The sequence below is a fragment of the Chelonoidis abingdonii genome, chromosome 7, assembly GCF_003597395.2.
Source record: "Chelonoidis abingdonii isolate Lonesome George chromosome 7, CheloAbing_2.0, whole genome shotgun sequence".
NCBI lineage: Eukaryota > Metazoa > Chordata > Testudines > Testudinidae > Chelonoidis > Chelonoidis abingdonii.
Genome location: NC_133775.1, coordinates 60276552 through 60291558, shown reverse-complemented (window position 1 = coordinate 60291558; position 15007 = coordinate 60276552). Strand labels below are relative to the sequence as shown.

Here is a 15007-nt window from a genome sequence, read left to right as displayed (position 1 = left end):
AGCTCTTTCGAGCCTTTGGTTCAATCAGTCATTTTTTATTTTCCTCTTGTATGTTTTTCCAATGTAATTTTGAGCATGAGCTGTCAAAGTTTCCCCAACAGATGTTGCCATAGGAGCCTGTATTTGTTTAGGGTGGGGACTTTTATGGAGGAGGGAAGGAGCAATTAGTTGTAGTAGGTATACAGAGAAAGAAAAAATCTCCCCCTTCAGCTCCTGCCCCCCTGTCCCTATAACTAGACACTGCACATGAGAAATGATCTGGAAATCATTGAGACCCATGCATCTGAGACAGGCAATTCTTTGCAATTATGTGGAAACTAAATAAGAAATAGATTTTTGTTTTTCCAGTGACTCATGACATATGGAGCAGAGTTGAAGGAAAAACTACAGCATGGAATCGTGCAAAAGAATTCAGACCCCACATCACACCCTTCCCTGGGTGCTGCAGTAGATGTCACTCTGAGGCAGGGCCCAAGCATGGTGCTAATGCACATGGTGCCTTTTCTCAGATGGGACAGAGGACTGATGTCCTCACCCACAGTCAGTTAAGACCCCTTGGCACTTTTCAGAAGTGTACAAGTATTAACCCTGCTGTCTGCTCATATTCCAGTTTGGGTAATTGCAGGCTGGCAGGCTATTCCCCCAACAGTTTTAGCTGGATACAGTGTTCTTCATTTCCTGCCCTAAATGGTTGTGTAGCATTACTGTTAAACCTGGGCAATGGATCCTAATACTCAGGAGCCCTGGCTGCCAATCCCGATTCTGACAACGACCAGCTGTGAAGCCTTGAGCAAGTCACCCAATGTCATCCTCAGTTTCCCTATGTTGAGGGGATTATTGGAGGTCTGTGAAGCACAATACAAGGGCTAAGTATTATTAAACACCTTTTGCCTTCTGTCCCAGAGGTGTCTGCATTTCAGTGATGGATGCGTATGCACAGTATGAAAACTTGGTAAAATGCTTTGCTTCCAGGAATGAAAGGTATTAGATAAATACAAGTTGTTGCTATGATTGTTCTTGGGTCCCATGCTGTAGGGTAAAGGGGTAGGAGGAGGGGCAAATGTAAATAGGCAGTTGGGGTACAGGGTAATACCAGACCAAAGCCATTGACCATGCCTATGTAACAAGAGAAAGTATGAAACGTGTGGTTAAGGCGCTGGACTGGGATTCGGGGAGATAGGCTCAGTTCCTGGCTCTGCCAAAGACACTGTGTGACCTTGGACCAGTCACTTCACTTCCCTGTGCCTCGATTTCTCAACTGTAACATATGTCCTTTCTCCCACCCTGTACCTATCTGGTGTATGTAGACTGTAAGCTCTTGAGGGCAGGGGCTGGCTCTTACTCTGTGTTTGTCTGCTAGGTCTCTGAGCTTGGTTAGGTACTGCAGATGCTACTGATAATGGGAGTGGGGCATTAGTCCACTGATTCATTGATTTTCCACCTGTCCTAGCTCTCACTTCATCTTCCCTTTTGTGGCAAAATTGCATCTGGTTTGTCTTGGGTCTGTCATATGGTGCTTTACTCACCACTGGGTGATGCCGTCTTCCGGAGACTATGTCCACCCAGTTGAGTGCCTCCTTCAGGTCTTCCAATGTGCAGTTTTCCTCCCACTTCTGCAGTCTCTGTCTCTGAGGTAAGGTCTAGGAACCCCTGAGAAAGCGTTTACCTAGTTTACCTAGTAGGCCTAAGAAAGAGGGGTCTGACTAGGAAGGCTGAAGAGTGAGAAGCTTGCAGAAGTACGGTAGGAAGTAGTCCGGGGTGACAGCAGTAAGGTTGGCATACATGTAGACTATAACTGCTCGTTATAGGGCCCTGGACTGGAACCCAGAGTAGAGGGCAGGTTGGGTTCCCCTGCTAGCCACTGCAGAGTAGTGTTGCTGGGGCAGTGAATGGGGAGTCACTGTGGGAACGACATAGGGCTGCGGGCATGAGGACTGCCTGTCGTTGATTGTGTAGAGAGATTCCCCCGGAAGGAGAAAACACAGAGCCGCCTGGCTTTATAGAAGTTCCCTCACAGGGAGCTTCCTTCGAATTAGAACCGTCCTCGCAGCCTAAATCTCCCCCCTTTGCAGCTTAATTGGTTGATTGGGTCCACCTGGCCTAATTCAACTCTTCTGGGGCCAGTGTAGAGAGTAGATTCCATCACAGGCCCAGTCCCAGGTTTTGTTCTTATCAAGTCCTGAGGACGGAAGTAGGCAGATGGAGACCACTGATGACAATGCGGGCTGTTATAATCTGGCCCAGCTGCGGTTGGTGGTTATTGTGATGTATTTGAATGTGTGACTTTTCAAGTGTAGTTTCTTAAGCAGTTGCTTATGTTGAATCCAGTAGTGAGCTGGAGCCAGTTCCCACCGGTTCGCGGGAACTGGTTGTTAAATTTAGAAGCCCTTTTAGAACCGGTTGTCCCGGGTCTAAAAGGGCTTTAAATTTAACAAAATCTGTGGCAGCTCCCTGCCCTGCCCCCAGCCCCAGCTCACCTAGTTCCACCTCCTTCCCCGAAGCTCTCCCCGGCTTCGTGCCCCAGGTGAGCTGGGTTGGGGTACGAGGAGGGCTTAAGGCCCCGCACGGCCCAGCCCGACTCCAGCCACACGGCACAGCTCTGGGCTGGGTCCGGCCCAGGCCCCAACTCCGACTCCGGGCCAAGCCCTGGCCCCGACTTCGGCCATACGGCACGGCTCCAGGCCAGGCCCTGTCCCAGGCCCCGACTCCGGCTGTGCAGCGCGGATCTGGCCCGGGCTGGGCCCCAGCTCCGGTCCCCAGCCCCAACTCCAGCCATGCGGTGCAGCTCCGGCCCGACCCCGGTGGGGGTAAGAGGCCGAGCTGGGGGGTTGGATAAGGCAGGGACAGGGAGCAGTGGGGTTGGATGAGGCAGAGGTTCTTGGGGGGTGGTCAGGGGATGGGGAAGGGGGAGGTTGGGTAGGCGCCACGTGGGAGTTCTGGCAGTCTGTTGGGGTGTTGGTAGATGAGGTGGGAGTAGTCAGAGGACAGGGAGTAGGGTGAGTTGGGCAGGGCATGGGGTCCTGGGGAGCAGTTAGGGTTGGGGGTCTCAGGAAGGAGTGGTCAGGGGACAAGGAGTGAGGGGGATTATGGGTTGCGGTTTCTGAGGGGGGCAGTCGGGGGCAGGACATGGGTGGGAGGTGTACTCACTGGGTGGTTCCCTACTGGGTCTTTGGCGGTGGGTCCTTAACCCGCCGGAGTCGTGCCGCCGAAGATCCGGTAGGGAACCAGTTCCTAAGATTTTGGCAGCTCATACTGGTTGAATTCACTGTTCTATAGGGGTTACTATGTTTTTCATCTGTCTCTATGCAATACAGAGTCAGTCATCATCAAGGCTCCAGCTGCCTGCGCATGTCTGTGTTTATAATCAGGAATTTGTGCCATGTTCACAATACACAACAGTTGAAAATGAGGATTTCAAGGACCTTCTATGCATCAGAGTCGCAAAACAGTCTGTGACATAACATGCAGTCCCTGTTTGGGGAGAGGAGTCTGCTACAATCAGCAATACTTGGAACAACTAAACTAACAGCAGCAAGGTGAAATGTCAAGCTATATCGGAAAAATGGAGGACTTTGTAAATGCCATGAAGGACTGGCCTGCATAGAGAGAGAGGCTGGAGCAATATTTTGAAGTAAATGTGATTCCCCCAGAAAAACATGTAGTAGCATTTCTGAGTGTGATGGGAGGAAAAACGTAGAGTTTAGTACGCAGTCTGATGCCCCAGAGAAGCCAACCAGCAAAACTTTTAAAGAGAGAGTGCAAATTGTTCAAGGGCACTTGTCATCCAAGTCCTTGAGTATAGGAGAATGGTTCAGGTTTCATAAACAGAATCAGCTTGAAGATGAATCTATTTCCTCCTTTGCAACACAGGTTAAAAAATTATCAGAACACTGTGGCTTAACAAGGCAGCAAGAGACAGAATTGTGTGTGGACTGCTTAATGAAAGCATACAGAAGAGGCTTTGAACTGGGGAAAATCTTACCTCTAAACGCGCAGTAGAAATTGGAGTAGCAATGAAAACTGCAGCAAAGGATGCAACAGAATTGCATAGCTGCCTTCAAACAGAAGTAGGAAAGCATAAACTACTGGTAACCCAAGACAAGAGCCAGTCCACTCAGCAGACAGAGATGTCATCAGTGTGGGAAAAGGTTCCATATTCCTTCTGACTACCAATTTACAGATGTCTACTGCAGAAGCTGTAATAAAAAAAGTCATAGCCACGCAGTTTGTCACATTAAGAGAAATAAGAAAGAGACTAATCCAGGGTATAGAAAAAGGAACATCAATGTACATTCTGTAGACAGATGCAGTAGTGATACATACTGGGAGAGTGGAGTAGCCAGTCTCAATATATAGTGTGAGCAAAAATGACAAGGCAGCAATCTGGTTGACACCCAGGTAGCAGGGAAAAACACTTAAAATGAAATAGGACACCATCTCCACAGTGTCTCTTATTTCACATTCAGAATATGAGAAAACTTTTAAAAATACAAACCGAGGAAGACACCAATGTTACTAAAAAGTTATACAGAAGAAAAAACAATGCCAATTGGAGTGATGCACGTGAATGTGGAGTATAAACACTGCTTATTGTTATTAGACTTATATATCATTGAGAAAGGGGGGCCGACCCTGTGGGGCCATGAATGATTATGTAAGGATCCTCTGGAATGGATATCTATAATGATGCTGCACTCACTTTCAGCAGACTCCACTAAAACAGCCAAACAGCAGCGGGAAGGGATACTGAATGGACCTTGGGAGTATTCAAGGAGGGCATAGCAACTCTAAAACACGTGAAGGCTGAAATAATCCTAGATGTGAAAGCACAACCCAAGTTTCATGAAGCTCAACCTGTCCCTTATGGTATCCACCTGAAGGTAGATGCTGAATTGGAACATCTGGAAAGGGAGGGCATACTTTCAGAAGTGGCCAGGAGTGAGTGGGGAACGCCGATCATTCCAATTGTAAAAAAAATGTGGTGCAGTAAGGGTGTGTGGAGTGTTTAAGAATACCATAAACCCTGTACTGAACGCTGAAAAATACCCCCTGCCTCGATATTTTTGCAACACTGGCAGGGGGACAATGATTTAGCAAAACCGATTTGTCACAGGCCTACCCACAGATGGAAGTTGAGGAAGAGTCTAAGGCAGTGGTTCTCAAACTTTTGTTGTGGTGACCCCTTTCACACAGCAAGCCTCTGGGTGCGACCCCCTCTTATAAATTAAAAACACTTTTTTTATATTTAACTCTATTATAAATGCTGGAGGCAAAGCTGGGTTTGGTGTGGAGGCTGGCAGCTCATGACCCCCCAGGTAATAACCTCACAACCCCCTGAGGGGTCATGGCCCCCAATTTGAGAACCCCTTGTCTAAGGCATACCTCACAATCAGCACACAAAAGGGTCTGCACCAGCATAACTGGCTAGTGTTTGGTATTGCTTTAGTTCCTGCTATATGGCAGTGGGCAATGGACTAAGTTTTGCAAGGTGTCCTGAGAACACAGTGTTATTTGGATGACATTACTGTGACTGCTGGAAGTGATAATGAACATCTGGAAACCCTAAAAGGGGTATTAAAACGTCTAGGAGAATATGGGTTATGAGCTAATTGCCTAAAATGTGAATTTTTCAAGGACTCAATGGCTTATTGTGGGCATGTTATTGATGTGCAGGGCCTACATAAATCTCAGGAGAAGATTAAAGCAGTCCTGGAAGCTCCACCGCTAAAGGATGTGTCACGTCTTCGGTCATTTCTGGGATTTATCAACTACTATAGCCAATTTGCACCAAACCCAGCAACCGTATCGCATCCACTGAACTGTTTACTGCAGACTGGTCAAAACCGGGTTTGGTCAGCTGAGTGTCAAAAAACTTTCTGGAAGCAAAACAATTGGTCACATCAGGCAGTGCACTTTAATCCATCCTTGCCTATTAAGTTAGCATGTGACATTTCCCCACGTGGAATTGGGGTAATTATACAGCTCAGAATGCCAGGTGGCAGTGAGATACCCATAGTATTTGCTTCAAGATCGCACACAGTGGGAGAACCTAACTATGCATAAATAGACAAGGAGGCTTTAAGTCTGGTATGGGGCGTGAAGAAATTCATCCAGTGTCTATATAGGAGAAAATTCACCCTTGTCACGGACCACCAACCCCTAATAGCAATCCTACATCCAAGGGAAGGAGTTTCTGTGACAATGGCAGCACCTATGCAACACCGGGCTCTCTTCTTAGCTGGTTACACCTGTGACATCGAATTCAAATGCAGATGGGCTTTCCTGCCTGCCCATGCTAGCTGAAGGACAACCTGGAATACAGACAGAATCTGTCGAATTTGTTTCAGAATGAGTGATCCCCAGTGACTTGTATTTTAATCAAGCAAGAAACCAGGAAGTATCCCACACTAGCTTAGGTTTATGAAGCCGGAAACAGACTGATAGCCCTAATCTGGCACCCTTTTACACACACAAAGGTGAGCTTACCCTACATCAAGGGCGTGTCATATGCAGAATTCATGTTATCATACCTAGTAAACTATGCGCAAAAATATTAGAAGAGCTCCATGTAAGGGTAGTAAAAATGAAGGGACTCACCAGAAGTTTTGTATGGTGACCAGGCATTGACCCACAAATACAGCAGCTCACTCAGGGAATGTTTGTGATGCCAACAGGTACAGGATAATGCCTAAACCAGTGCCATTACACCCCTGGGAATGGCCATCAGCTCTCTGGCCATGTCTGCATATTGATTGTGCAGGGACATTTTTAGGAATGATGTATCTAATAGTGGTGGCTGCCCATTCCAAATGGCCAGAAGTTTTGTTGTTGTTTTTTCATGAAAACCACCACAGCTGTACGAACAGGAGAAAAACTTCTAAGTTTGTTTGCAAGAACTCGACTGCCAGAGCAAGCTGTGAATGACAATGGTCCTCAATTTAGTTCAGAAGAGTTTCAGTGAGACATGAAGAAAAACGGTACTAGCCATATTCCCTCCGCACCATATCACCCAGACACAAATGGTTTTGTTGAAAGGTTAGTACAAACTTTTAAGCAAGCCCTGCTATCCGTGACAGATAAGCAGTCATGACAACCGAAGCTGTCATGCTTCTTGGTAAAATATCGAAACACAGTACATACCATGACAAACCAAACACCTGCAGTGCTGCTTATCAGCCGAAATCCCAAGTCACCCTTGGACTTATTAATGCCAGATCTACAGCTACAAGTTAGAAATCATCTAATAAGTCACACGATGGCGAAGGACCAGTGCACCTTGTCAGCTACAAGTGGGTCAAACAGTAGCTGGTGCATTATTATCAGGGTCACGGTACATGGCTTCCAGCAATTGTTAGTGCACAAACAGGTTCTTTGTCCTACACAGTACAAGTGGCACCCAATATATTTTGCTGCCACCACACTGACCAGTTGTGAGATTTGGGTGTGACTCTGCAGCTGACAAGAGGCAAAATTTGGAGAGCTGCGAGTTGCTCCAACATCAGTGCCCCAGTTTGACACAACCACCAATAACATTATGCCAGAAAGCAGCTGCGCTGAACGACCGGCATCATCTGAGGGAACATCTTAGTCAGACATTGCTGGAAACACACTGCCTCCTCAAGGGAGTGCTCAAAATGTTGGCAGATGCTATCCAGAAAGAAAACGCAAGCCACCTGAAAGCCTTGACTTGTAACTGGACCTTGTTTCCTCCCCCCCTCCCCCCCGCCACACACACACACCCAAGGCCTTCTGAAGTTGATATGCCCATTTAATTTCAGGGAGCAGGATAGAGGTGATGTAGGGAAAGTTTTGAGCAGAGTATTGAATCTGTTTACATGAATTTGCAGGTATAACTTCTTAAGCAGTCGCTTATGTTGAATCCGCTATTATATAGTGGTTGCTATGTTTCTCATCTAATGCAATACAGTACAGAGTCAGTTAGCGCTCATGGGTCCAACTGTATGCATGTCAGGGATTTGTGCTGTGTCCACAATACACAACAGTTACATCTGTCAGCATTGCTTCTGCATTGGGAGAGCTGCGGCACTTATGGTGCCTGATTCTGCGTTTTGGCTTCCACTGTTGTTGGCATAATGCCATCGTGTTTTAATGCTCATTCTCAGTAACGCATGCCTTGGCTAGACAGGGAGGACTCTGCTAATGGGGAGTGAACCTCAGAGGTTTGGAAGTTTGATTCAGATCAATGCTCAAAAGGCTGGATGTCCATTTGGGCCATCAAATCCACTTTGCTATGCAAAATGGAACTGGTAAGCTCATAAGATCAGGATTTCTGGCTGTATTTCCAATATGTCCAGCTCCTGATGAGAATAATCTTTCCAGTGGCTTTTGGTGCAGGTCAGTACCCAATAGCATGTAGACTAGAGCCAGGTGAATATTTAATTCCTAATAATGTATTCAGTGAATGCTGCCTCCTTTCTGTTATGACCAGAGTGTGACATCACATTTATGTGTTACTCAACTTTATCTCTGGTAAACAATTCTCAGTTACAGCTTATTCCTGAACAGTTCATTGCAAATACTTTGAATTCATGCAATGGTGTTTAGTTACACAAGTCACATGTCCTTGTTTCTCATCGTTGATTGGGTATTTCTCTTCCGTGATTATATGACTCCTAACTAACCAGCAATGGTGCAGATTTTGTCTTGTGTGTTTGAGTGTAAGCTTTGCAGTCAGAGAGCTGCCCTGTTCAGTAGTTTTGCAATCTGAAATTCCCTTTTGTCTGGGAGTGAAGTTTATTCACTAGAGGCTTATCTGGTCTGGGGATTCTTTTAGCTACACTGATAGAGATGTACCAATGCTAACCCAAGATGAACACATGCTGCATTATTGTAAAAAGTGACCTGTACCTGTGTGGCTACTGGGGTAACCCACACCAGTGCCAGCCATTTTTTACATCCATGCAGTGCATTTGTACTAGGTGTTTGTAGCAATGTAGCCACATCAGCCTAACTTACACTGGGGAAAAATATCTCACTGCAGGACGAGAGAGATCCTAGGTGACTTAGGAGCACAACAACAATGGGACACGTGATCCTAACTCACTTGAGTTCTTCTGCAAATCCCACCCCAAGCCTTGACTATTCCCAGAACATGAACACAAAAGGGGAGTTGGAGTGAATTTGTTTAGCAATTCCAGCAAATGTTCCTGGCCACTTGTTCTGCAGTATTGGCCCAGCTCTTGTAAGGACACACAACAATGAGAAAGTTTTACAAAACTGTTGTGTAAAAGGCTGAGTTTTGGCTGAAGGTACAGATGGGGGGAAGCAGTATTCCAGCACCTCTAGTCATCATTAGACTGGGGCCCTCTGCAGTGAATCACAGTCACAGGCTGCTACTCTGAAACCCGTCACGAATCAGGGGCTGAATTTTGCCTTGCGTTTTATAGGCATGCAGGAAAATGAAGCAAAATGGCATTAGAACCTCCTCTCCCCTCAGTGCACTGGCCAAGCATGGCTGTGGTCCTTGTGCTCCCATTTGGCAGGGACTGGAGTAGTTTAGTGCGGAAGATGGTGATAGATTCCCCAAAGGAAGTTTGTGATGAGGTTGAGGCCCTGGCCGTGTCCCCTTGCCTGTGCACCAGAAATGCAGTGGGGCTGACACATAGGTGGGAGCATTTTGCACTCTGGATAAGATTATCATTAGGGTCTGTCCTGTGTGACTCTATGAAGTGCTCCTATGGAAACTTGGGAGCTAAGCTATAGCATCTTGAATATGTAGCGATGCGAGACTCACTTGGCATGGCGCCTCCTGATGGATGTCCAGGCAATTAGCTTGCCAGCCTCCGGAACCCCCTTCTGTCAGCCAGTGTCTCGCCTGTCCCCGGCCCCCGTGTCCCTTCCAAACCCCAGTAACCCTTCTCTTGGGGTTCTGCCCCCTGCAGTACCCCACAGTTTAGCTGCGTCTCCCCTCCCCAGGGAACCCCCAACTCCCTATCCCCACATCGCCTCAGTCTTGGGCTACTGCCAGTCACCATCTAGCCCCCACTCACTGGGCAGACAGCAGTATAATTGCTACTCATCATTGGCAAGGAGGGTCTGGACCTGCTGCCTCTGCCTACCCTTGGGCTGCCCCTCTGCAGCCCTAGTACCTTTCTTGGCCTTTAACGAGGCCTGTAACCTTGGGGTTTTCCAGGCCAGAGCTCCCCAGCTCCTCTAGCCTTTCCCCAGCCCTGCTCCACTTTAGGTGCCCTGCTCAGCTCCCAGCAGCCAGGCCTGTCCCTCTCAACATCTAGAGAGAGACTCTCTGAGCTCCAACCTGGCAGCCCCTTTATAGGGCCAGCTGCGGCTGCTTCCCCAATCAGCCCAGGCTAATGGTTCCCCACCACAGCCCTCTCCCAAGGCTGTTTTAAGCCCTTCAGGGTAAGAGCAGATGACCACCCTGCTACAGATGGATTTGCCTGCCCTTTTTCTTAGTCCCAGGCAAGTTAACCATATTCTGTACTGAGCTCTGACTATGTGATCAATAGACAGAACCTACACAGCCTCTCTCATACTTAGCTGTACAGCCTAAGCCATGAAGCTCAAATGTGGAGCCAAGATTCCTCAAAGTCTGGGCTGGGGAGATTTTGGGGTCAGTCCAATATGCAGTCAGTCTAGGGCCCTGATCTCACCATGACATTGACGTCAGTGAGCTGCATCGAACTGGAGTAACTTGGCGGAAGAGCAGGGCCATGTAGCTCAGAACTGGTTCTGAACTCACTCAAAGTTCAGTGGCATTTGATTCTGAGGTTTGGTTTGGTTCATTGTTGAGGTAAAGCTGGCTGTGAAGCTCACCTCTAGATTTGAACTTCCCTGAATTTCAGGGGGTTTGGTTTGGGCCCGTCTCTAGTGGTAGGTGGCATCCTAATACACTTCCCTCACTTTTCATGGCTGTACAGAATTGCTCCTCAAGCCATGGCCTACACTCCCTTCAGAACTGAGCCCCACACTGGCCAGCCCTTTTCTGGGGACACTTTCACTGTAAAAGCTTTGGGGAAGTGCGGCAGGGTTGGGCCCTAGACAGTGATGGTGGTCCATGAGGGCTTTATTGAAGAACCGCAGTCGCGGGTCTTGGGAGGAATTTTTCATTCATGAAGCATCCTAGCTAGTCTCCACTCAGCAGTTACTCATTTCTCTCCCTAGCCTTTCCAAGCAGATGGCTGGTGTGACACCATCAATAACCGGGCGTATTGCCAGTATGATGGGGGTGACTGCTGCTCCTCCACACTGTCCTCCAGGAAGGTAAGTGAGCTTCTCACAGGAGGCAGAAGGGAACGGGCCGAGTTCAAACAAGAGCTCAAGGCAGCCAATGGTTACAGGCTTCGCTGCACCTTGGAACAGAGCCTGCAGGCTGATACCCAATCAAGTGGAAAGCAGACCTCAAGGGGCTTGATCCAAAACCTACTGGGGTCAGTAATTGACCTAAATGGGTTTGGGGTCAGGGCCAATGGGACTAAATGTTCAATCCAACTCCCACAGACATCCATGGGACTCTTTTCCCTTCAGGAAATTGGTCACTCAGACAGCATCAAGTTACTACAGTGAGATTTGGCGTTACAATGTTGCGTGACTCAGCATCTCAGTGATGCAGTGATTTTGTCATCCCACCCAGTTTCTTTCTTTCTTTCCTGCTGGACTTGGCCTTTGTATTCCACCTTAGAAAGCTGTGCCTGTGGATAATTTAGCAGTTGCCTCTTTTGATTGGTGAATCAAACTAGCCCCTTTTTTTCTCCCATCCCTAGCTCCCTTCTTTACTACTCCTGCCATCACACCCAGGTTTCACAACATTTCCTTCCAAAAGACATCCAAGAGAAAAACAAACCTTAGGGCACAGTTACTTCCTCATTCCAAAAAGATGTGGGTCTGGTTCTTTTCTTCCTTCCCTTTATTATGGATCTTGAATCATTTGTCCTTTCATCACTTGTAAAAAAACAAAAATCAACTGCTAATGTGTAAGCGGGATGACAGGAAATGGGTGTTCTACTAAAACAACTAGAGCTGGGCACCTACGGTTTCACTGGCGATCTTACAGAATTGCGGTGATGCATTGTAGGATAGGACGGAATGAAGCTCTGATGATCCTAATAATAATGACATCTTGGGGATGGAGAGAGGTGAGGTGGTGGAGGGCAGAGGTCGTTGGGGGTGGGGGTAGCAGTCACCTAGCTCCATTGTGAATCCTCCAAAAAGCAGCCAAATCAAACTGCTGAAAAGAACAACTCGTTCCATCTCCTCAGAGCCCCACTAGCTTTTCACATGAGCACAAAAACCCACTGACCGATTTGTTTATATGATCAGAAATGGAGGAGAGCAAGAAGTTAGGCTCAAATACAAAACAACTGGCACAGACCTTTCATTAGATCGGATTGAAAGAACCCAACATGTCTTTAAATAATAAAGAATTCCTGGCTCCGAGTTTGGTTTGTATGAAGATCTCCAGGCGGAAGACTGGCTTCCAAGACCCTCGTCTGTCAACTCCCTTGCCTGTGGTACCCCCTGCTACAGTGTTACTACGGTCCAGCTCGGGAAGGTCCTAATCACAAACTGCTGCATGCAGCAACACTGGGAGTTTTGCTGCTACCAATTAAGCCACATAGCAAAACAGGCTTACTTGGTTTGGTGAGGTCAAGGGCTGGAATAGAAGAGGTGCTGCGAATTGGGATATATGGTCACTGGCAGAGCTGGAGGATTCAGTGTGGTTAGAGCAGGGGGTGCAGGTCAGGACAGAGACCTCCTAAGTGCAAATGCATTACATAGATCTAACCCTACCCCCATCCTCCATACACACCACCACCCAATTTTTTTCCTGGAAATCTTCTGCTTTAGCTTAAAAAAAACCCTCTCTACTATTTTTTTAATCAATCCTCCCAAATTTTCACTTTTTTGTCAAAAATTGAGAAAATTCCACCCAAAAAATTGCAAAAATACCAATTTGAACAGTTCTAACCAGCACCTCTCCCAAACTGCCTCTGTGTTCTACAGCCTCTCGACTTTCATTTAAAAATGATATTCTGTAGCTGGTATGACTGCAAAATATACCTTGTCAACATGAACCCAATGCAAACATCTGCCTGAGTTTTTACACAGCATGAAACAATACCACTGAGAGGAGTGAACTGCCTCATTCGACTCTGTGGTAGTTAACTCAGATGCCAGGCATGGTCATGAACATATGCACCGTGGCCTCTCAGATGGTAGGAGCTTATTTTGTGGGTAGAGTTTGGAGAAGTACCTCTACTTCCCTCCACTCTCCACCATTCAAGCTCTGTGGGGTATGGTCTGCATCCGGTACAATCAGGGCCGGCGCTTCCATTTAGGCAGCCTAGGCAATCACCTAGGGTGCCAGGATTGTTGGTGGGTGGCATTTTGCCGGAGGGGGCGGCAGGCGGCTCTGGTGGAGCTGCCGCAGTCGTGCCTGTGGACAGTCGACTGCTCCCGTGGCTCCGGTGGAGCTCCCGCAGGCACCACTGCAGCAGCTCCACCAAAGCCGCGGACCAGCGGACCCTCCGCAGGCACGACTGCGGCAGCTCCACTGGAGTCGCGGGACCAGAGCACGAGGCGGCGAAATTGCCATGCGCCTAGGGCGCTAAAACCCCTAGCGCCGGTCCTGGGTACAATGTGCCCCAAAACCTGATTGAGCCATTTGGGTGCTACTGTAATACATAAGAAGAACCACACTGACCTTGGCTGGCTCTTATACTGGCTGTCTGGGTGACCAGTCCTGCCTAACTTCATTCCTGACCCAACTCTCACTGAATCATGGGAAGACCCCAGTTGACTACAGTGAGAGCCTGAGGTTAAGCCCTAGTTATTGGAACCAATTAAAAAGCCATTGGTCCTTGTATTCTACCCTCTTGATCCTCAGAAGGGCTCATTGTAATCAGGTTTCACATCCCTTTTCCAGTGAGCGACTCTGCAAAACCATTTGCTTCTTTCCTTCCCCTCAGGTGATCCCATTTGCTGCTGACTGTGACCAAGATGAATGCACCTGCCGGGATCCAGCTGCTGAAGAGAATCAATAATGGCACCACGAGCGGCTCCTGTGGGCGAGGCGAGCACCAGAGGAATAAATGGGAAACAACCAGGGCCGGTGGGAGAGTGAAAGGCAGCTTGAGAGAGGAAAGAGAAGAGTTGGGAGGAGGAGATGGGAAGGAGTCAGAATCAAAATAAGGATGATGTCTGCATGAAATTGAGCGCAGGCACCCAGCATTCTGAGGCATCATGTGAAAGGAGGGATGTGCATGATGAGGAGAAGGGGGGAAACAAATTGAGGAGACGGTGGATTGAGAGCGGGAAGACAAATCTGCTCAACACATAGTTACACCTCCTACCCTTCTGTCACCCCGTTTCAGAACCAAAACTGAGATCTAGGACTTGAGTCAAAGCCCAGTGAACTCAGCAGGGATGAGTCTTTCCATTGACTTCAGCCAGCTTTGGATCAGGCCCTAGAGCCAACAGATGAGAAGCTGCCATGGACACTTTATGTTACTGTATCAATGGTTTGCCACCTACGAGTGTCTGTGTTTGCTCTGAATTTCCTCACTACTCACTTCCTCTACTGTATAGGTGCCTTTTAGCAAGGTTGAGGCAGTTGTGATCTCTCTGCAAATATTTAAACATAATTCTATATATATATAAATATATATATATATAAAATATATATTATATTTTTTTTGCTGTTTATTAAGCTGAGAAAGAATACCCTTTGTAACACCCATGCTGCTGTGAAGTACAAACTATTGGAAAAAGAGGTTGGAAAAGAAGTGAACTTCCCATAATTTGCTGGGAGGGAGAGGGAAACAGAGACACACCAAGCACAGGGCCTTATTTCTAATAGGAGATGCCTTGCCAGTAACCCAAAATTAGGGGCAAATTCTAAGAAGTACTGAGCACCTACAAATCCCAGGGACTTCAATGCGATTTGAAGGTGCTCAGCTTCATTCAGAATTTGGTCCTAAGACAGTATTTGAGATATGTTATCGTTCAAAATCTATGACAATCCTCTTAA

The 15007-nt window shown here is 47.4% G+C and overlaps 1 protein-coding gene across 1 annotated transcript in view; it reads left to right on the top strand.

Annotated features, from left to right (window-relative positions):
• Positions 1-14547, top strand: part of PAPPA2 (pappalysin 2) — a 184458-nt gene extending 169911 nt beyond the window's left edge. Inside the window, exons 21-22 of the mRNA XM_032804788.2 lie at positions 11143-11241; positions 13947-14547. Coding sequence (XP_032660679.2) covers positions 11143-11241; positions 13947-14021 — 174 coding nt within the window. The 3' untranslated portion in view covers positions 14022-14547. The remainder of the gene's footprint in view (positions 1-11142; positions 11242-13946) is intronic.
• The last annotated feature ends 460 nt before the right edge of the window (positions 14548-15007 follow it).